This window comes from Canis aureus, chromosome 9 (genome assembly GCF_053574225.1).
Source record: "Canis aureus isolate CA01 chromosome 9, VMU_Caureus_v.1.0, whole genome shotgun sequence".
Lineage (NCBI taxonomy): Eukaryota > Metazoa > Chordata > Mammalia > Carnivora > Canidae > Canis > Canis aureus.
The window spans coordinates 57,099,951-57,121,761 of record NC_135619.1 but is presented as its reverse complement, the minus strand read 5'-3'; the positions used below and the strand labels follow the sequence as shown (position 1 = coordinate 57,121,761).

Below are 21,811 nucleotides of genomic sequence, written 5' to 3'. Positions count from 1 at the left end.
TAATAGTTTCTAAGAGACAAGAATATGTATACTCTTCAGAATTCAAAATGACATAGAACAAAAGGAATTGTTGTCAGGTGTTTTTTCTGTTTTTTTTTTTTTATTTTTACTTTGTAATTGTCTTGCAGACAAAAACTAGAATTTAGGAATTTGGAAAGAATATAAAATAAGTTGTCTGTCTTTTAACATTTTATGTCCTTAATTTCAGCTGACTCTTGTTATAGTCTGTACAACGATTTTAAAAGGAAATTGCAGTGTTTATCATTGGATTATGTACTGGATACCACAGTATTATAATTCTTTAGACTATTCTAAAATATTGAAATAACAGAGCTGGTACCCTATGTAAAAACAAAAGTAGCCCAGAATGTTTTCTGCATATTATAAGTAACACAGGTTAATGGAAATCAAATATCACAGGGATTCTATAGAATGAGGAATTGTTTATTCTGTGTTTTAATAGATTTTGTTAAAATTTTTTTAATTTAAAAAAGTCTTTTTCAATTTAAGTTAAATTTTTTTTAAAAAAGTGTTTTTTGTTTTTTGTTTTTTTGTTTTTTTTTAATTTAAGTAATCTCTACGCCCAGCGTGCCATTCCAACTCATGACCTCGAGATCAAGAATCCCATACTCTTCCAACTGAGCCAGCCAGGTGCCCCAGATTCTGTAAAAATGTTAATAGCAGTCCCAAAATATTTCTAATTTGTTTTTTTTTTTAATTGCTTATGTTTAAAGAGCATATCGGTATCTTCAAAAGGCAGCGGGCATGAATCATACCAAGGCCCTGGAGAGAGTGTCATATGCTCTTTTGTTTGGTGATTACCTGACACAGAATATCCAGGCAGCCAAGGAGATGTTTGAGAAACTGACTGAGGAAGGCTCTCCTAAGGGACAAACTGTAAGTGTACTTTCACTGCAGAATCTCTTGGCATACAGCACTTGTTTATTTTCATAGCAGCTTACTCTTTATGCTCTGCCTTTCCTTAATAAATAAGGCTAGAAGGTAAAATACCTTTAAATACTAATTCTGTGGCAGACCATTTTATCAATCTTGGACAGTCTTCTTCCTCGGTGTGAGAACACTGTGGTCACCTAAGGCACTTTTGCAGCTGTATCTTACCACAATTATATTTGTAGTTTTCCAAATTCAGTCTGTAAAGAATGAAACATAAAGGTAATTATAATTTTATCTGAATTCACTCCCCATTGCCTTTCTTCCAAAGTTCAGATGCTCCAGCTTTGGTAATCTTGGTATTTAAAAAAAAAAAAAAAAATATATATATATATATATATATATATATATTACATAAGTAGTACATGTTCATTACAGGAAACTAAAAAAAAAAAAAAACCTAAGAAAGAAAATATCATATCTATACCACCCAGACCTGAACATTGGTTACATGGTAATACATGCACATTTTTCTTGACCTTTCTCTTTGTGTTTTTATACATGTAAATTTTTTATTAAAATAGATGTCCCTGTCTGCTATTCCATTACTTGCTTTTTCGATGAATAGCCCTCACCATTCCATCCCAGTAAATGGAATACCCATATAATCTTCATAGGGCATTGAACCAAAACATTTCCTTTATACCTATTTCATCCAAAGCAGTATTCAATCCAGGACTAGACATTCTGTTTGGTTATTATTGCTAGCATAGTCCCTGCCTTTCTTTCTTTCTTGTCTGTGTTAGAGAGAGGGCCAGTTTTTCTGCAGAATGTCTGACTTCAGTTTGCCTGTTTGCTTCTTCCTTTTGTCCTTTTGTTTGGTACTTCATCATCTATACTTCCTATAGAGGATATCACAGCTAAAAGCTAATGAACTCAAGTCAAGTATTTTTGGTCTAGACTGCCTTATGCATTCCATATCACATCACACCGGTTGATAAATAATATCTGCTTGATTCCACATTGGTAATAGTAAGATTGACACCTGGGTTTAGAGGGCCACCACATTTATTTTAAATGCTCTCAGTAATTCAGGTTTATTGATGGTGTGGATTTTGCTTAAATATAAAATTTCTAGTCATAGTTAGAGGAAGGCTGTTTTCAGACTATTTAAACAGTACTATAGGAATTATAACCATTGTTTTCTGTAGGTCTGAATACCTAACCAGTCTAACTCTTAATTTAACACAGTCTTTGTTTAATTTATAAACAGGTTATATCTTAATTGCCCCCTTTGCAGAGTTTTTTTCCTTTTCAGTATAACTCAATTTATACAAATTCACACATACATTCTTTATTCTGTAGACACATTTGGCCCTAAAGAATGGTGGTACTTCTTAAGCATCTTTTCCCTCTAGTAATAGCACCCTACAATGCCGGTGCTTTATATTGCATATTGCAAGCACTCTGTCCATGGTAATTACTTCTAGCTGATGTAACAGAGACAGCCCCAAAGTCACAGTGGCTCAACACTACAAAGAAGTTATTACTTGTTCATACCAGGGTTGATGCAGTTCCCCTGCCTGTGGCACTCTTCCCAATGGTGACTCAGCCCAAGGCTGCTCCTGTCATATAACTGCATTATTTCAAACCTGGGACTTTCAAGCCTTTGGGAAGAGAGAAGTGAGGGCTGGAGCATTTCTGGAAAGTTTTTAATGGCCAGGCCTAAAAATAGCTTGCATTTCTCTTTGCCACATCCTCGACACATGACCCTACCCAAGGACAAGGTACTGGGAAATGTAGGGGAGCTTATAGATTTTGATGAATGCTGGCATGTGCCACACCTGCCTTTCTGACTTCAGCTTATGCTTTCCTGTCATCAAGGGCCATCCTCAATAGGCAAAGGGTTGAACCTTATCGATTCAGTTTGATTGGTTGGAGTTCTTTTATTTGGGCGGGGTGGGGATTGTAATGCAAAATTGGGTGTGCTTCCGTATTATCAAGTGACTTTTCTCTGTTGACCCTTTTGAGGTCACCTTTGCCGCCACTTGTTATTCTAGGATGTTTATCTTAGCATTGTGTCTTCTCCTTTGACAGGTCATGTGTTGATATAATGATAAAGAGTTTGGTTCTCATAATAGCTGTTGATCAAGATAAAGTAAAAGCCAAAAAAAAAAAAGTTAAAGCCATATTTCAGTGTGCTCAGCTTTGTTGTTCTAGTTAATATTTTATTAAACTATCTTTAATCTTCAAGCTAAACTTTTTGATTTACTTAAAGTTGTATTTTATTGTGTCATTTGTAAAACCTTGAATGCTTTTTTTTTTTCTTGAATGCTTTTCTAAGGTTCTTTAATTCCACATTTGTGCATACTTAGTTCAAGTCTTTCAGTAGCTAAAGATTCTTGAATCTTTTCATCATTCATAAAACTATGTCTGTGCTGGATAAACCTCCACTAGGGAAGAATTCTTACTTTTATCATTTTATTTCAGGCTCTTGGCTTTCTGTATGCCTCTGGACTTGGTGTTAATTCAAGTCAGGCAAAGGTAATATTATTAAAACTTTATTGTATACTACCATTTGAACTGGGTCAGTGTGTTCCTGTGTTCAGTTAAGCATATTTTGTTCTTTCACAGGCCCTAGTATATTATACTTTTGGAGCTCTTGGGGGCAACCTCATAGCACACATGGTTTTGGTAAGTAAGACTTTGGTAACGTTGAGTGGCAGAATTTTTGGTTCATGAAGGACCACAACTTTTCTAGCTTTCATGAAGGAGGTGTACTTATATTCCTTAAGATCTAGTATTCAGTTGAACATTCTTCAGATTCTTGTTAATGGGTATAACACTTGGATCTACACGCGGATGAAAATTTGTACACTCCACAATTTTTCTTTAAAATGATGTATTTGAGGGACGCCTGGGTGTCTCAGCGGTTGAGCGTCTGCCTTCAGCTCAGGGCATGATCCTAGAGTCCTGGGATCGAGTCCCACATCAGGGTCCCTGCACGGAGCCTGCTTCTCTCTCTGCCTATGTCTCTGCCTCTCTCTGTGTATCTCTCATGAATAAATAAATAAATAAAAATCTTTTAAAAATAAATAAAATGATGTATTTGATTACCCTTAAAATAGAGATGTGATAAATGGCTCATTTATTTTCTGTAAGTTGGAATTGTTTGTCAAAATCATTTCTCCATCTGAGTTATCAACAGATGTTACATTTAAATTGATTTTACATTGAAAATTATTAACGTCTTACATTTAAATTTACACAAGTCAGGAGATCATTACAGTATAGGAATTACTTAGAAAGGCACTTTACCCGTATTGGTGTTAGAAGGAGAGTTTAAAGGAGATACTACTGAGGGAACTAAAGCAGTTCTTGGAGGATAAAGAGCAGGGAGTGAATACGAGTGGATGGGCATTCAGACAGCAGGAGCAATACATACAGAGGGACAGTGATGAAGGAATATAGTACCTGCAAGAAAACACAAGCTTTTTAGTGTGGTGAGAGAGTAGAATGCCAGGAAATTCATCAGGAATCACGTAAATGGGCTGTACATCATGCCAAGGAGCTTGGACCCCATCTATGTCAGACATAAACTGCTAAAGTAGTTTAAGCCAGTGAAAAACAAAGATGTTGCTCTAACTTTCTGAAACATTCCTCATTAATTTTGAAGGTTTTTTTTTTCATCTGTGGTAGCATTTATTCCTCAATTAATAATTGAAAAGTTCTTTTTAGATGAATTTTCCAGAAGTTTAAAGCATATTTTTATATGGCAAAAGTATGTTCTATATTTTTTACAGGGATTTTTTTTAATTTACCAATTCACTTAAATAGTGGCTACAGAATATGAACATTAAATATTATACACATTATTATACAGTAGTGCCCTAAGGATTGTTAAAATTTATAAAGCTAAATGACTCAAGAGATCCACTTTTTGTTTTCTGTTCTTTATAGTTAGCTATCTTTCCCCCTCATTCTGAAATCATTTTTTGCTCATGTTACTGTGTCTGCTCCTAGTAGTTTCTCATCTTCCTTGTTTTGCTAAGTTTTTGCTGCTTTGCTGGTTTGATGGGTTACCCATATTTGTTAAAATCATGTCTAAAATAAGATTAGAATGTAGTCTAAGCAAGAACCTAAGTAATTTTCTTTTACTTCACCTATAAAGTTCCTAGCATCTATTTTGATTTCTGTGGGAACATCATTATTTCCTAGTTCTTAGCTATAGTCTGATTTTTGGAGTTAAATAAGTTACCTCAGAACCTAAAACTCAGGATAAAAGAAGTGGTAATGTACTGGGATCAAGGGACTGTGGAATTACATTCTGAGTGCGGGTGGCTTTATTCCTTCCAACAAGAATGCCAGTGGAATGTGTGAACCTGCAGTCTTCTCACTAGAACTTGTCTCACAGGGTTACCGGTACTGGGCTGGCATCGGAGTCCTCCAGAGTTGTGAATCGGCCCTGACTCATTATCGTCTTGTTGCCAATCATGGTATCTATTTATTTTGCCTTTCACCTTATCAAAAGAAACAAAAAACAAAATGGAATTAACTTTAAATACGTCTACTGTTGTACTACTTGAAATAATCATGACGAACTCTCTTAAGTGGAATGATCTTTACGCTAATTGACTAAGAACTCCTTTGTGTGTGTGTGTGTGTACACGCACACCCGGGCATGTGCACTTTGGATTTCACTTCTTAAATATTTTGTAGAAAAGACTGGGCTTGTACAGATTACTATTTTATAATCTATAATTTCTATTAGCATAGTGTCTGTCAACATTTGGCAGCTGAAATTCTACTTCCTTCCTAACTTCCTCTGTGTTATTACTTCATCCCCCTGTTTCAGTTGCTAGTGATATCTCGCTGACAGGAGGCTCAGTAGTACAGAGAATACGGCTGCCTGATGAGGTGGAAAATCCAGGAATGAATAGTGGAATGCTGGAAGAAGATTTGATTCAATACTATCAGTTTCTAGCAGAAAAAGGTGATGTACAAGCACAGGTATGTGTTTTTTTGTTTGTTTGTTTTTTTCACAGGTATGTGTTTAAACATCTCATGGCATCTCTCACTGCATTATATATTACAGTCTTGGGGCAAGCACTTGCACTTATGTCCATAAGAAACATTTCCATTGCTCTGAGCCATTATTAATTGCGTATTAGAATCACCTGAGTAGCATTTTCCTAAAAGTACCAAGAGTCCCATAATATCAGGACATTTCTATTTGGATTCATCTAGGATGTAGCCTAGGCCTTGAGTTCATAGAAGCTGGCCAGGTGATTGCACCACAGTTGAAAACTGCTGCTTGAACAGAGCAGTGTCCTACTGATGATGAAGGCTCTTACTGGAGTCACCAATGATGAAAACTGTCACTTTCAACAAAAACTCTCTGGAATATTTGGAATTTCAGATGCCCATCAGTGCCATTTACTGTTCATGTTCCTTTGCTCATCTTAGACCATAATTTCCTCAAGGTGTCAAGGACAGAAGTAGCCTTGATTAATGTAAATTGTATAGTATATCCATGAAAGTACCATGTATAATTTGTTATTTCATGGGTTATTTGCTGATCTTGAAATAAAAAGGAGGACTTCAACATTTACATTTTTTTCTATGCAGTTTACGGATCTTTTCTGATATAGAAATATAGAAAGATAAGCATTAGATACTTTTTGAGAACAATTGATTTTAAGACTTAAGGGAATCTTAGATTTAAAAAAAAATTATAGCGAAAGATCCAAATCCTAGTTTGTGGAGATTATAATAAAGTTATCTTATCTAATTAAACATCTTCCTTTTATATCAAAGGCCAGTTAAAATTGAAAACCATCAAAAAAAAAAAAAAAAAAGAAAACCATCTAAATGCCCCAAAATAGGGATTTACTTCAACTGTAGCACTTCCATGTAATGGAATTTTATGCAACCATCAAAAATTATGTAGAACACTACTTACTGTGGAAAGCTGACTTCAGTGTATTTGGTGGAAAACTCAAACTAAAAACTCCATCCGTAGTATAGTATATCATTTTGTCCTTTTCACTACTCGAATTACAACCTTAATACAAAAAAGTACATAAATCTGAATCATACAGCCCCCTGAATTATCACCAGATGAACCTTCTCTGAAGCATAGCTAGCATCCAAGAAGCCCCCCTCCTCCCCATGGGTTGCCCACTAAGCTGACTTCTAATACTATGGATTGGTTTGGCCTGGTTTTGAATTTTATGATAAAAAAAAAAAAATCAGGGATGCCTAGGTGGCTCAGCGGTTGAGTGTCTGCCTTTGGCTCAGGTCATGATCCCACGTCTGGGGATCAAGTCCCACATCAGGCTCTCTGTAAGGAGCCTGCTTCTCCCTCTATGTCTCTGCCTTTCTCTCTGTGTCTCTCATGAATAAATAAATAAAATAAATAAAAATAAATTTATTCTCATGAATAAATAAAATCTTTTTAAAAAAATTATACAGCATTTTTTGATATCAGCTTCTTTTGCTCAGCATTATGTTTATGAAATCAGCCCATGTGTTTTCATGTAGCTGAAATTTATTCACATACATTACCCTATAGTATTTCATTGTGTAAAAATCCCACAACTTATTTACCTATTTTACTCTTCCCAGATTTAGGCTATTCCAAATAATGTTCTGTGCATATTCTCTTGCATGTCTTGTGCATCAGTACTATCTGGAACTTCTATAACTTTATAGTTCTTGATATGTGATAGAATATGTTCTGCTGTCATAGTTTCATTATATTTAGCTCTAATTTTCAGTGTGATTTCTTCTGACCCATGTGTAATTTTAGAAGTGAATTGATTAGTATTCAAATAAATGGAATTTACTACTTACCCTTTATGTTGATATCTAGCTTAATCCACTGTGTTCAGAATATGCTCTGTATGGGTGCCTGGGTGGCATAATCGGTTAAGCATCCAATCCTTGGTTTTGGCTCAGGTTGTGAGATCTAGCTCTATGTCAGGCTTCACACTCAGCACACAGTTTGCTTAAGGTTCTCTCTCCCCCTGCCCCCCTCCCCCGCAACGGGCTCACTCACACAATCTCTCTCTTTCTCTTTCAAATAGATAAATCTAAATTTGAAAAAAAAAAAAAAAAGAATATAAGAATATGCATTATATGATTTCATTTGTTTGGGATTTCCTGAGACTAGCTTTATGATCCATCACTTGGTCAGTTTGGCCAAATATTGTGTGCTAAAGAGAATACAGATTTTTCAGTTGTTGGGTATAGTATTCTTAATGTGTCAATTGAGTTATGTTTTTAATCCTGTTGCTCAAATCTTGTGGATCCTTACTGAGTTTGTCTGCTTTTTCTTTCCAGTGCTGAGACAGTATTGTTTAAATTGCCCACTGTGGTGTGGCTTTGTCTCCATCTTCTTGTATTTCTGTCAATTTTGATTTATGTATTTTTAGGCCATGTGGAATGTATATAGACTTAATATTGTTATCTTTTTGTTAAACTAACTTGCATATCATGAAACTTTTTTTTTTTTTTTAAGAGTTTATTTATTGGGCAGCCCCGGTGGCTCAGTGGTTTAGCACCGCATTCAGCCCCAGGACGTGGTCCTAGAGACCTGGGATTGAGTCCCACGTCAGGGTCCCTGCATGGAGCCTGCTTCTCCCTCTACCTGTGTCTCTGCCCCCCACCCTTTCTCTCTCTCTCATGAATAAATAAAATCTTTTAAAAGAAAGATTTTATTTATTTATTCATAGAGACACAGAGAGGCAGAGAGAGAGAAGGAGTCTCCCTGCAGGGAACCCAATGCAAGACTTAATCCGAGGAACCTGGGATCACACCCTGAGCAAAAGGCAGACACTCAGCCACTGAGCTACCAGGTGACCCATGAAACATCCTCTTTTATCTCCAGAAATGTTTTTTGCTTTAAATTGTATTTTGCCCGATACTAGCTAGCTACTCCACTCTCCACTTTCTTTTGGTTAGTATTTACATAGAGTGTCTTTTCCATCTTTTGTATTCAACCTCTTATGTTTAAGATATGTCTCTTGGGAACATTATTGGCCTACTTTTATTTTTTTATCCTTTCTGACAGGCTTTTAATTAAAAGTAATGAATGATATATTTATATTTTCTATGTTGCTTGCTTTCTTTCATTTTGATTTTTCATGCTCTTTTATGTCTCCTTTCTTACCTTCTTTTGGTTTTAGTATTTCTGCTATTGTACCTCCTCCCTTCTACTAAGGTAATAGCTGGACTTTGTTTTTACTACTCTTATCAAAGTCTAGTATGAATGATCACTTTTACCATTTCTTAGACAATGTAAACCTTAGAGTACTCCGTATGTGTTTTAATTCTATATATTTTTGAATCCCACAAGATATTCTTCTTTTATATAGTCCATATAATTTAGATTTACTCAGAAATTTAACTTTCCATTGTTCTTTAGTTCTTACTGCATCTTCAGACTTGCCAAGATAACTTTCCTTCCTCCTAAAGAACATCCTTTAGTAATTTCTTCAGTGGGTTCATTGGTGACAAATTTAATTTTAGCTTGCCTGAAATTGCCTTTATTTCATCTTTATTTCAGAACTATACCTTGTAAATAAAAGCAAGCATTTTCAGTTTTTAAAAAAATGTAGGTTAAAGTAATATCTTCAGGAGTTTAAACTAAGTCTTCACTTTTTTGGATTATGAAGAAAAACCTTTTTATGACCAAATAATTTCTTGTTGTTCTAACTTAATGACACTGGATGGTACCATTTACTTTTGCTCTTTTTTGTTAATTTTCAGGTTGGTCTGGGACAACTGCACCTGCATGGAGGTCGTGGAGTAGAACAAAACCATCAGGTAACTTTTTTGTTCCCAGGACTTCGCACTCCATGTTGTAGAAAGAAATGAAACTCTAGATGTAGTTCTTGTTAGTCAGTGGTAGCATCAAGTTTGTGTTATTTAGACAATCATCACAAATGATCTTTCAAGATCCGACCCCTGAGAAAGCTGAAGACTAAAAATGTGATTATACCTCATGGTGGAGGGAAGGGTTTTTTAAATTCTGAAACCTATTTCTCAGTATTGCCAAAAATATATACACAGTGTCTTGGTTTCCTGTAGGTATATGGTTTGAAATAGGTCTTAAAACTCCCACTGGAAAATATTCCATAGAACTAAGGAAAAGTCATTGTTGCGTTTGTGACAAGTTAGAAGTATTACAACCATAGCAGTTACATCTCTATCTTGTCACTGACCTTTGTGTGCTTTATGCCCTAAATCTCCCTCATCTCTTCCCTTGATTCCATCAGTCTGCCTACCACTTGTGTGAGTCATCTCCTGCTTGCATTTCCTAAGCAGGAGCCTATGCAAACCACACACCTGATCCTATGGTTCCCATGCTTCAAGCTCTTGGTCCACGATTTCCAATTGCTTAAAGACCAAAACCTTTAACATGATTTCTAAGATCTTGTACCAGTCTGTTTACTTCACCAGACCCTTTCACAGGCACATGGACCTTTTTTCAGGTCTTTGTAAATATGAAGAACCTATCTCAGGACTTCTGGAGTGCGAGTCCTTCTGTCTAGAGTAAATATTATCCCATCTCCTTAACATAGCTAATTCCTACTCTTCCTCCAGAATTCAACTCCAGTATATCTTCCCCTAAAATGTTCCTCTGGACTCCTAACTCCACTCCAGGACCAATAGGTCACGTACCACAGTTACAGTTTCTGAAAATCTGTACTGCCCTTACCCATTGTAAATTCACTAATTATGTAATTAATTATTATTATTTTTTCTCTGCTAGAACTTAAGTTGCAAAAAAGCATGGACTTTACCACTTTATTCCCAGCACCTGACAGTGCCTGACACATAATGAGTTCTTGATAAATGTTTGTAGACTAATAAAACTGTTACTGTGCTATAAGTTAAATATTCTAATTAAGGTTATTTCATTTCCATATCCCATCCACTTTAAGAATTAGATCATAACAAAATACACTTATCACTTAAAACTATACCAAATATCGGGACACCTGGGTGGCTCAGCAGTTGAGCATCTGCCTTTGGCTCAGGGCATGATCCCATGGTCCCAGGATCAAGCCCCACATCGGGCTCCCAGAGAGGAGCCTGCTTCTCCCTCTGCCTATGTCTCTGCCTCTCTTAGTGTGTCTCTCATAAATAAATAAATAAATAAATAAAATCTTTAAAAAAAAATTATACATGGGCAGCCTGGGTGGCTCAGCGGTTTAGTGCTGCTTTCAGCCCAGGGTGTGATCCTGAAGACCCGGGACCGAGTCCCACGTCAGGCTCCCTGCATGGAGCCTGCTACTCCCTCTGCCTGTGTCTCTGCCTCTCTCTGTGTGTATCTTTCATGAATAAATAAATAAATAAAATCTTTTTAAAAAATACTATACCAAATATCTATATGCATATTTTTTAATTCAGATGGCATTTTGACTGCTTTCATTGTCTTTAGGTCATTAAGATCTATCTCATTAGGCCAGATGAACTGGTTAATAAAAATGTCAGATGAGAGAACAATTCTGGATGGCGAGTTTGCTACATATCTTTTATACAAGTTTTGGGATATTCTTGGTGTATGCTGCCTACTTGTGAAACACCTACACAAGGATAAATTTTTTCACCAGCTTCTCAGAAGGAATAAAAGGAGTTCCTAGTACATAACTGCATTGATTCAACAATAATTTGAGTGCCTGCTATGTGCCTCTTTACTGCTAGGCATTCAGGATATAATGCTAGACAAAATAGCTTTGGTCTCTTTGTCCTTACAGAGTTTCAAGTTTAATAGAACTAGAATATTACATATTTTTTAAGTGATCACACACCAGCAAATATGTAATTGTGATTGTTGTTACTAAGGAGAATGAAAGGGTCCAGTAACAGGTTCATCAGTGGAAGGTAGCAGTTGTCTCTGAGGAGAAATGGGTGACATTTAAGTCAAGGGTGGAGGTAAGATCATTCCAGGCCAAAAAGAGTGGTATGTGTGTAGGTCCTGAGGTGGGAAGAACCAGAGTGCAGAGAGCAAGCTGAGCGGTACTGAAATAAGCCGTGTCTGATCCTGTCACTATATCCCCTGCAGAACTTCAAGGATCTGTAAGGACCAGCATGTTAAGTTTTTTGAACTGTTGCTTTGGGTCACTAAAGACTAAAGGCAGGAAGACCAAGGAGGGGAGTGTCCCAGAAGTTCGGGTGTGAGATAATGTAGCTTAGCCTAGAATTGTGGCAGTAGAAGATCATAGGTAGATTCAAGAGGAATTTGGTGATGAAAGTTACAGGACCCCAGTGATGGATTGGATATGGGCCTGAAGAGAGGTGGATACCTAAAGCACCCAAGAGATATAGCATGTTGCTATTTAAACTGAGATACTGGAATATTACAAGATTTTGTAAATGTTCCTGAAATGATTGTTTTGGTGAAAAGCCAAAGGCAGATTCTATAAAAATTAATTATTTTAATTCTTTTCTCACAGAGAGCATTCGACTACTTCAATTTAGCAGCTAATGCTGGCAATTCACATGCTATGGCCTTCTTGGGAAAGGTACTGTACATCCTGTGAACGTATTATGCAATAGCAAGAGGTGTTTGCATAATAAGCACATGTTTTAGTTAGGATCTACAGTTTACTAAAAATAAACTGAAGTAAAACTTCCAATACAAGGATAATTGTCTCTTGTGGTAAGATAAGTGTTATTTTGAGGTGTTTTCTCAGGTAACATGAGAAAAACAGCATTTCCTCATCAGTATGGTTGAAATTAGCTTTCACTGAGCTCCTACTTTGTGTGTATTTTATGCAGTAATGAGGAATTTATTCTTCATGCTGTACAGGTTTTTTGCTAAGTCAGTCATAATTGCTTGTTTTCTTCCATGCTGAATAGAGGCAACTAGAGTTTATTGGAGTTTGTCTGCAGACTTTAATTATCTTAGTGTAATGGCTGTCACCTACTGGTCAATGCAGTTCTTTTCTAAGCAAGGAAACACGGAAGTCTAGAGACCTAGCAAATAGATTCTATATGACATGGTACAGTCTCAGAACTTCCTTTTTCATTATTTTGAAAACAAATACAGTATAAATCAGTGGATATTTTCATCCATAACCAAATCCTAAGGTTAGGATGCTCAGGTAGAGTAAATCTGTCACAAAGATTCTTGGAAATAGAAAAATTTCATTAGTATTTGCCACATAATCACAACCAGTTATTTCGGGCCTGAGAACTGTATATGTAGACAGCTGAACCATTATAGCATTGAAATTGGTATATTCCCCATTTATTTTTGTTAATCCTTTAAGAACTGTCCATTCTAGCCCTTTTGGTTCTTGCTCTGAATTCCTAATTAACCCTATCTCAAAAAAAGATGTCCATTGTTGTTTTCTTAATGTAGATTTGGATGAAAGCAGTCTTGGTCATTCTGTTCTTCTTTCTCTTGGCCCTTTTATCATGTTCCGTACCTGGTACTCTGATCATCAGTGCTTGAAACCTTTTAAAATAACCTTTTAGTTATTTTCCTGAACTTAAGATCTACCCTGTATCTTACCCTGAGGGAAATAGTGATAGAAGAGAAAGGGGACATGGGCATTGCCAAAAGCACTCCTTTCTCTTGTATAATCAGTGACCCCAGGCAGATCATCACCCATTTGACTACCCTGGCATAGAGAGAAAAGATTCACCTTGAGTTAAAGGTTTCTTCCTCCTGAGATTGATCTGTGACATGATTTTACGATATTCATGTTTATGGAGAAGTCCTAAATTTGTTATGACAAAGAGTATATAATAATAATGTTTACTTTTAAGGTTTTGCTTTTAAATCAAAAATATCCTATGGGGAATTTTAAATTATGTTGAAAGATTTCATGATACCTAACAAAAACCAGAATGAGATGAGCTAGAAATACATTATAGGCAAAAGGAGTATAGTTCTTAATAAAATTAGGCTCTGTTTTCCAGATGTATTCAGAGGGAAGTGATATTGTACCGCAGAGCAATGAGACAGCTCTTCACTACTTTAAGAAAGCTGCTGACATGGTAAGACCTCATGACTCAGTGTATTGAAATGTGTGCCATGTTATTATTATTTTAATAAATAGGTTTATTATACAGAAGGATTAGTCATAACCAACTCATGGCCTCAGATTATTTAAAGCACTTATGTAAATGTGATTTTTGTGGGAATGGAGTGGTTAGGAATAAAACCTTCCTGATAAAAAGCAATTTATTTGGCACGGGGGAACCACATTATTGAATATTAAGCCTCTGTTTCAATTTCATTGAGAAGTTTCTTCACTGGGGAAATACTGATTTTAGCAATGCAATTGAGATTTACCATAATTTGCCCCATTTGTATTGCAACTTGAGGTTTAAAACTTATGTAACTGGGTACTTTCAGTAATCATAAATATAAAATTCAGGCTTTCTTTGGCCCAGAGAAGACTATGTATGAATATTTAAGACCTGTATGCCTCCAATGTGTACGCTTATCTCCTTGCCAACTGCTTTAGTTCCAAATGTCAGTTGAGTATTTCCCAAAGGAGTGCTGTGAGACTTTTGAAAAAATGCCTCTGTCCCCTCTGAGTTTAGGTTGAATTTTAGACTTTTCTCTTTCAGGTCTCAAAACAATGATTGTCTTTGTTCTGTGCCACTCCAGTAATCTTAAGTGTATCTTTTCCACCTGATTCCAATATTGCTGTCTTACATGGTTGTTGACTTTACACCATGGCATCTTCCATCTTTATCGGGGAGGGAGGTTACCAATGAAAACCTACCCCAGGAGTGACCTACTTTTAATTTTAAGAAGAAGAAATACATTAGTCATGTTTTCTATCATAAGCTCATGGAACAGATGGTCATAAGGTAAAGTCACTAAAATTTAATTCTAGGTAAATGTGTTATTTCCTCTTTTTCAGCAAATTATTGAAGACCTCCAAAGCTCTAAAAGTCAGTATTACATTTAGCCTGATGGGAAAGAAAAGTTTGAATTGAAAACTACAAAGACATTTTTTGAATATGCTTGTAAATTATTTCTTTGGTAGTCATTTAGTCTTTCCTTTTATTTTATTTATTTATTTATATTTTAATGAATCCTTTCACTCTTTTGTCTCTGGTTTTCAGGGCAACCCAGTCGGACAGAGTGGACTTGGAATGGCTTACCTGTACGGGAGAGGAGTTCAAGTTGTAAGTTTTGAGGCTAGCATTCTGACTTAAACAAGCAATCAGCTAGTGAGGTAGGGAAGCGTAACTTGCTTCCAGCCTGGATGAAATCCTTCCTTTATAACCAGAGCTAAACCTTTTCCTGTTCTCTGGGCTTGACTCCCTACTACCCTTCACCTGGTACCCACCATAGTAACTGCTTTCTTTGAATGGCTCTGTCTCTGGCACTTTCTCTAAAGAGATGAAGGTGTTTCTCATTCTTCTGTTATGTTCTCTACCCTACCTGTGCTTCCACTTCTCCAGGACTTATCCCTCCCTACTTCTCTCTTTTTTTTTTTAAGATTTTTTATTTATTCAATTGAGAGAAAGCAAGTGAGAGCCTGAGTAGTGGGGAGGGGCAGAGGGAGAGGAGAAGCAGACTGCCTGCTGAGCAGACTCAGGACCCTGGGATCATGACCTGAGCTGAAGGCAGATGCTTGACCTACTGAGCCACCCAGACACCCCTCTCCCTGCTTCTTCACTCAAGCCTGAGAAAGTGCTTGTCCCTCCCATTTAGGAGAAGAAAAACTTTCTGTTCTATTCTTTGCCCTTCTAGCTATTACCTCTCTTCTCTCCAGTCCTCTACAAAGCCAGATTTCTCCAAAGAATGAACTATATGAGTGGCTACTACGCATTATTTATCTCTCAACAGTCAGGCTTTTGCCTTGTGTAACTGCTCTATGCCGGTCACCAGTAACCTTCTAAAAGTCAACTCCTGTTGACATTTTTGGTTCTATGTCACTTGAACTTTCCTGGAATTCTACAAGTTCTCTTGGTTTTCCTAAGCCATTGCTTCTCATTCTGTACTACTTCCTCATGTTGGATGCTCCTAGATTCTCATTGCTGCCCTCTTCTCTTCTCTGTATGATCTCTCCAGGTAAAATGTTTTTGATTCAGGCTTGAAACGAAGAATTAGGTTTAGGTTCCTAATCTGTAGGTGTTCAACAGCTCAGAAGAAAGTAGTATGTTCTTATTTTGATTCCTTCTAGTCATTTTAGGACACTAAAATTCAGTAGTGATCTTTGTTTTAATTTTTTTCTATGGATACATATGATATTTGAAGTCTAATAATCATATAGTGCTTGATAAGCTACATAGGGAAAGAATGAATAAGAAGAGAATTTTCCTTATTTAATGTTAGAAAAATTGAGGTTCAAAAAAGATTTGTTGATTATAGGAAAGATTACAACTTTCTTAAGTCCTGGTCTTGTGTTCCACTAGTGTGGTGTAGCCTTTCTGACAGTGAATATATTATTTCACAAAAACTCTGCTTTTCTTCACAGTTAAGACCATATAACTATATAGTTAACTATATAAATAACTACTTAACTATAGTTATAGTCTTAACTATATTAATTCCTCTGTGACTTAGACTACCATCTATATATTATTTAAAAATTATGATAGTCTTTTTAATGATTCTTTGAGAATGCCTTCTATGTGTTTTGTTAACTCTTTTAAATGAATGACTCTCCTGAGTATATCAACCTTTTGAGCTCTCTCATCATGTGATCATGTAACCTCTTTTCCTGCAGAATTATGATCTGGCACTAAAGTATTTCCAGAAAGCTGCTGAACAAGGCTGGGTGGATGGGCAACTGCAGCTTGGCTCTATGTACTATAGTAAGTAACGTTGGAATTAAACACTGTATATACCAAGATCTAAATTATTTATTTTCAACTAGATGCCACTATGACATGAAATGAGAACTATTACATTCTGGCTGATTAATATTCTTCTAATTCTATGCTTTGTGCATCTTGTTTTTCATTATAAATTATGTTAATCTGTATTAATATGCTAATCTATATTAGTAAGATTCGCATCTTTCCTGATTAAGAATTCTCAATTTCATTTCATTTTACTCATTATGTAAGGCTTCTCTGATGCTTCAACTAAATCTTATTTAAGGCTATTTCTGACCTTTCGTGTGATTTTCCTTACAGATGGCATTGGAGTCAAGAGGGATTATAAACAAGCCTTGAAGTATTTTAATTTAGCTTCTCAGGGAGGCCATATCTTGGCTTTCTATAACCTAGCACAGATGCATGCCAGCGGCACAGGTGTGATGCGATCATGTCATACTGCAGTGGAGGTAAGGGCTTTCCTACCAGCTTGTACACAGGAAATTAATTTTCCCAGATTAATTTTAATTCTGGTTTTCTTTGCATGATTTCTTCTTGAGTAGAAACACACTCAACCTATTAGTTTTGATACACTGAGGGAAGATTCTGAAGGCCTGTATGTCATATGTCACTGTCATCATGCTTATTCATTTCATTTGTCTCTTCCCACTAGAATCTGCATTTATAAGGACAGGTGGTGTTGTTTGCTGTCTCTTTAGCACCTAGACAGTATCTGAAACAGCACCAAAAAATCTGTGTTGAATGAATGTTACAAAGGGGAATGCTGATATCTCCCAAAGGGAACTTTTCCTCTTTAGCTGTCTCATAAATGGCACTTCAGAGTGGCATTTGATGAATGCCTGGCACAGTTTCTAAACCTCTCTGTGCTTCATTTTCTTTGGTTGTAAAATGGGGCAGCTAATAGAACTTACCTCATAGAGTGTCCTCCATGACCTCATGGGAGCCTTAAAAGAAGCTCTGTACAGGGATCCCTGGGTGGTGCAGCGGTTTAGCGCCTGCCTTTGGCCCAGGGTGCGATCCTGGAGACCCGGGATCGAATCCCACATCGGGCTCCCAGTGCATGGAGCCTGCTTCTCCCTCTGCCTGTGTCTCTGCCTCTCTCTCTCACTGTGTGCCTATCATACATAAATATTAAAAAAATTAAAAAAAAAAAGCTTTGTACATACTGGACATAAAGCACTAGAACAGTGCCTGGCAAGGGTAATGGTATGTAACTGTTCACAATTATTTTTATAAACCTCGTCTAAAGACTAACTGAAAGCTTCAAATAAATATCGCAGACTTCGTATATGTTTAATAAAGCTGCCAAAGATTCAGAAAGGTAGCTTAATAGTCACTTGTAGCCAAAGTGCAGAACTGATTTTCTGGCAGATGTTCCTTATTTTCTTACCGGGTTCTTTTTTTTTTCTTTCCTATTCTCGCAGTTGTTTAAGAATGTGTGTGAACGAGGCCGTTGGTCCGAGAGGCTTATGACGGCCTATAATAGCTATAAAGATGGCGACTACAACGCCGCAGTGATCCAGTACCTCCTGCTGGCCGAACAAGGCTATGAAGTGGCACAGAGCAATGCAGCCTTCATTCTCGATCAGAGTAAGGTTCAGTGTGGGCCTGCCTTGGCTGTAGAATATCTCGGGTAACCTGTTTGTGCTTAAAGAGAAAAGCCACAAAGAAACTTCTTTATTGTTGTAAATAGACCATAACAACACAGGTGCTCAAGTAATTTCCCTCAGCTCCCTAAGCCAACCAAGTTAGTTTAATATGTTAGAGTTGACAGTAGAAATGGATTTGCCATTTGTCACAAAATTAACTGCTTTCAGTAAGTCCATTTTTCAAAATACAGCAGGTAGAAGAACATTGCTTCTCCAGTGGTACGTAGATCCCTAGAAGTGGCTCAGTAGTTAGTCTCCGAATTAGTTCTGTGGATACAGCATTTTGCAGCAAGTAGTGTTGTCCTGGATGGAGGCAGTGATTCCTTTAAACTCAGTATTTTATTCTCATACTAGTTTAACGTCAATACAATGTTTTTTTCATTTAACTTTTGTCATATCACAATTCTTGTTTAAATTATGTTCTACATAGCCACCCTGACTTATAAATGAAGCCTAAAAGTCTAGTGCCTGTCCTTAATTGCCTGGTATGTATTTACTTCATCTCCCCCATAGGGGAAGCAACCATCGTGGGGGAGAACGAGACTTACCCTAGAGCTTTGCTGCATTGGAACAGGGCTGCCTCGCAGGGTGAGTGGCCACTGCATTGTAGAGAAGAGTTCCACCCGTGGACTTTTCTTTACTGTTTCCATTTTGTTTTCTTATCTCAAAAAAAATTAAATAATGTCATTCATCAACTTAAAATTAAGCAGACAGACCAACTATTGCTTAACTTGTTTGCATCAGGACTGATTTATTCTTTTTTTTTTTTTTTAATTTATTTATTCAGAGGCAGAGAGAGAGAGAGGCAGGCAAAGAGGCAGAGACACAGGCAGAGGGAGAAGCAGGCTCCATGCGGGGAGCCCGATGTGGGACTTGATCCCGGGTCTCCAGGATCACACCCCAGGCTGCAGGCGGTGCTAAACTGCTGCGCCACCGGGGCTGCCCAGGACTGATTTATTCTTAAAACAGAAGTTCCAGTCCCTGGGTTTCTGAATTGAATTGCCAGGTCTTTGTACTGGACATTGATATCATGTTATGGCTTATTCTTTGGTTTTTAGCTTGAGACCAATATTCTGTGTAAAATGAGAATTGAATAGAACGTATAACAAAATACTAGCCTAAAACCCCAAAAGATTTTAACCTTTCTCACATACTCCTTTCAACATTGCTTGGCTGTCCCTTCTTCAAACCCAAACAGTGGTCCAGTTGAACCACTTCACAATGTAAATGGCATGACAGACTAGAATATGTTCACTTGAAGAATATTATCATGAAATAGGGATTACCACCTACTTTGTTTTACCCTTCCCTGACTATTACAAAGCCTTCTTCAGAAGAGCAACACCTCTAGTTTAAATCTTTATTGAATTTATAGCTTGGCTGAAGGATTTGTTGTAAAGTTTAATGTACTGCAAATTAGAATTCTGTTTTATGTATGCATGTTAACAGGAGGAGAAATAATAGTAGTTTGGTCTGTTTTAAACACCCTTTATTTACTGGCAGTTTTGCATTTAATTTTTGTTTAAGGCTATACCGTGGCTAGAATTAAGCTTGGAGACTACCATTTCTATGGCTTTGGCACTGACGTAGACTACGAGACTGCATTTATTCATTATCGCCTAGCATCTGAGCAGCAACACAGTGCACAAGCTATGTTTAATCTGGGATATATGCATGAGAAAGGACTAGGCATTAAACAGGTGAGCGGGGATTCAAAATAAATGTCTGAATGATATAATTGTGATTTGGGGGAATCGTCTACATTTTTATTAGAATATAGGCTTTCTTTGGAATGTGCTCAGATGTTAAGCACTAAGTAATGAGACAGTTTTGTAATTTTTCAGAAGCTGATCCTTACATCTCTCTTGTCATTGGACACATGCCTGTTGCTGTCAGATGCACACTGCTAGCTATATTTAGGATAGTAAGCCAAAAACAGATTCATTTAAATGGAACTCCTTGTTTGAAAAACTGTCCATCTCCAGCCAAATTCTGTTGTTTCTAAATTATTGAGAAATAAATTAAGATGTTTGCATTGATAAACATATTTCTAAGTCTATGCCTTCTTAATGAATTATAACTTTCTTTAGACCCCATGGCCTTAAGTTTTTGCCTGTATACCCTAAGGGAATTTTGAAAAACTGTGTTTAAAAGCTGTGCTTTTTAATTTGACATTGAAAACTTTTCATTGTAAGCTCCACAGGATATAAATTCTAGCTATTCTAAGCACCAGTAGTTTTTTTTTTTTTTAATATTTTATTTATTTATTCATGAGAAACAGAAAGGAGAGAGAGAGAGGCAGAGACACAGAGGGAGAAGCAGGCTCCATGCAGGGAGCCTGACGTGGACTCGATCCCAAGTCTCCAGGATCACACCCTAGGCTAAAGGCGGTGCTAAACTACTGAGCCACCTGGGCTGCCCACACGAGTACTTTTTAAAATAAAATGACTAAATTACTCTAAATAACAAAATTTTGATACCTTCATTTTTTTAAATACACAGCAAGCTCAGCAAGCTCATTAAAATGGTATCTTTTTTTCTTCCTGAGTTTATATTTTCAGTCCATTATTCCCCTAGCATTGCATACTAATGCAGTGTTTTTAATGCTTAGCTCCTTTATTGATCACTGGATCATACTTATTTGAAACAAAGTATGTTAAAAAAAAAGGTATGTTAAACTTTAAATTTTATTTCCTATATACTCTAAGTGATAAGAAAAATTCATGAGATATTATTAGTCATAAGTTGGTTAATTATCAATACAGTATTGAATGAATCAACAGAATATAAATTTCACTAAAATTTTACTTTCTGCGGTAGTTATTGAAAACATCTTTTAATGAGATGAATGGAGCATCTTCTAAAAATTAGTTTAAGAATCACTGAGTAGATTAGGCATTAATTTCATGTATCATTTTTATAAATGTATGACTGGAATCTTTTCATATAAACAAATTTATGGAATGGGAAGAATCTTCCTATAGCAAGTTCGCTTAATTCCTTAAACTGCTTTACGAGTATGTGCTGTCTTCTTTTGGGCTGCAATAACAGAATACCGTAGATTAGGTGGCTTAAACAACATAATTTCTCACAGTTTTAGAGGCTGAGAAGTTGAAGTGCAGGGTGGCTGTGGATTTGGTGTCTGGTGAGGCCCTGCTTCCTGGGCCAGAGACAGCTGTCTTCTAGCTTTTGTCCTTACCTAAGGAAAGAGCAAGAAGGAAGCAGCAAGCACTTAAAGACTCTTAAGGATGCTGATTCCATTCATGAGAGCTCTGCCCTAATAACCTCATCTAATGGTGGTAACTCTCAGAGACCTCACCTTCTAATCCCAGCCATCACCTGAGGGAGTAGAATTTCCACCTAAAAATTTAGGGAGGACACAAACATTTAGTCTATAACATATGCCCCAAATCAGAGTGATTCACATTATTTTCAATGATCTATCA

General features: G+C 36.7%; 1 protein-coding gene across 5 annotated transcripts in view; it reads left to right on the top strand.

Moving 5' to 3' along the window:
* Positions 1-21,811, top strand: part of SEL1L (SEL1L adaptor subunit of SYVN1 ubiquitin ligase) — a 56,648-nt gene that overhangs the window by 25,984 nt on the left and 8,853 nt on the right. For 3 of the 5 annotated variants that reach the window (XM_077910252.1, XM_077910248.1, XM_077910249.1), the window contains 15 exons: positions 735-897; positions 3,382-3,435; positions 3,526-3,585; positions 5,306-5,387; positions 5,747-5,901; positions 8,628-8,750; positions 9,664-9,720; positions 12,357-12,425; positions 13,831-13,908; positions 14,992-15,054; positions 16,605-16,692; positions 17,017-17,165; positions 18,141-18,306; positions 18,879-18,953; positions 19,893-20,065. In XM_077910252.1, coding sequence (XP_077766378.1) covers positions 735-897; positions 3,382-3,435; positions 3,526-3,585; positions 5,306-5,387; positions 5,747-5,901; positions 8,628-8,750; positions 9,664-9,720; positions 12,357-12,425; positions 13,831-13,908; positions 14,992-15,054; positions 16,605-16,692; positions 17,017-17,165; positions 18,141-18,306; positions 18,879-18,953; positions 19,893-20,065 — 1,555 coding nt within the window. The remainder of the gene's footprint in view (positions 1-734; positions 898-3,381; positions 3,436-3,525; positions 3,586-5,305; positions 5,388-5,746; positions 5,902-8,627; positions 8,751-9,663; positions 9,721-12,356; positions 12,426-13,830; positions 13,909-14,991; positions 15,055-16,604; positions 16,693-17,016; positions 17,166-18,140; positions 18,307-18,878; positions 18,954-19,892; positions 20,066-21,811) is intronic. The other 2 variants (XM_077910250.1, XM_077910251.1) reach the window with 1 other exon arrangement.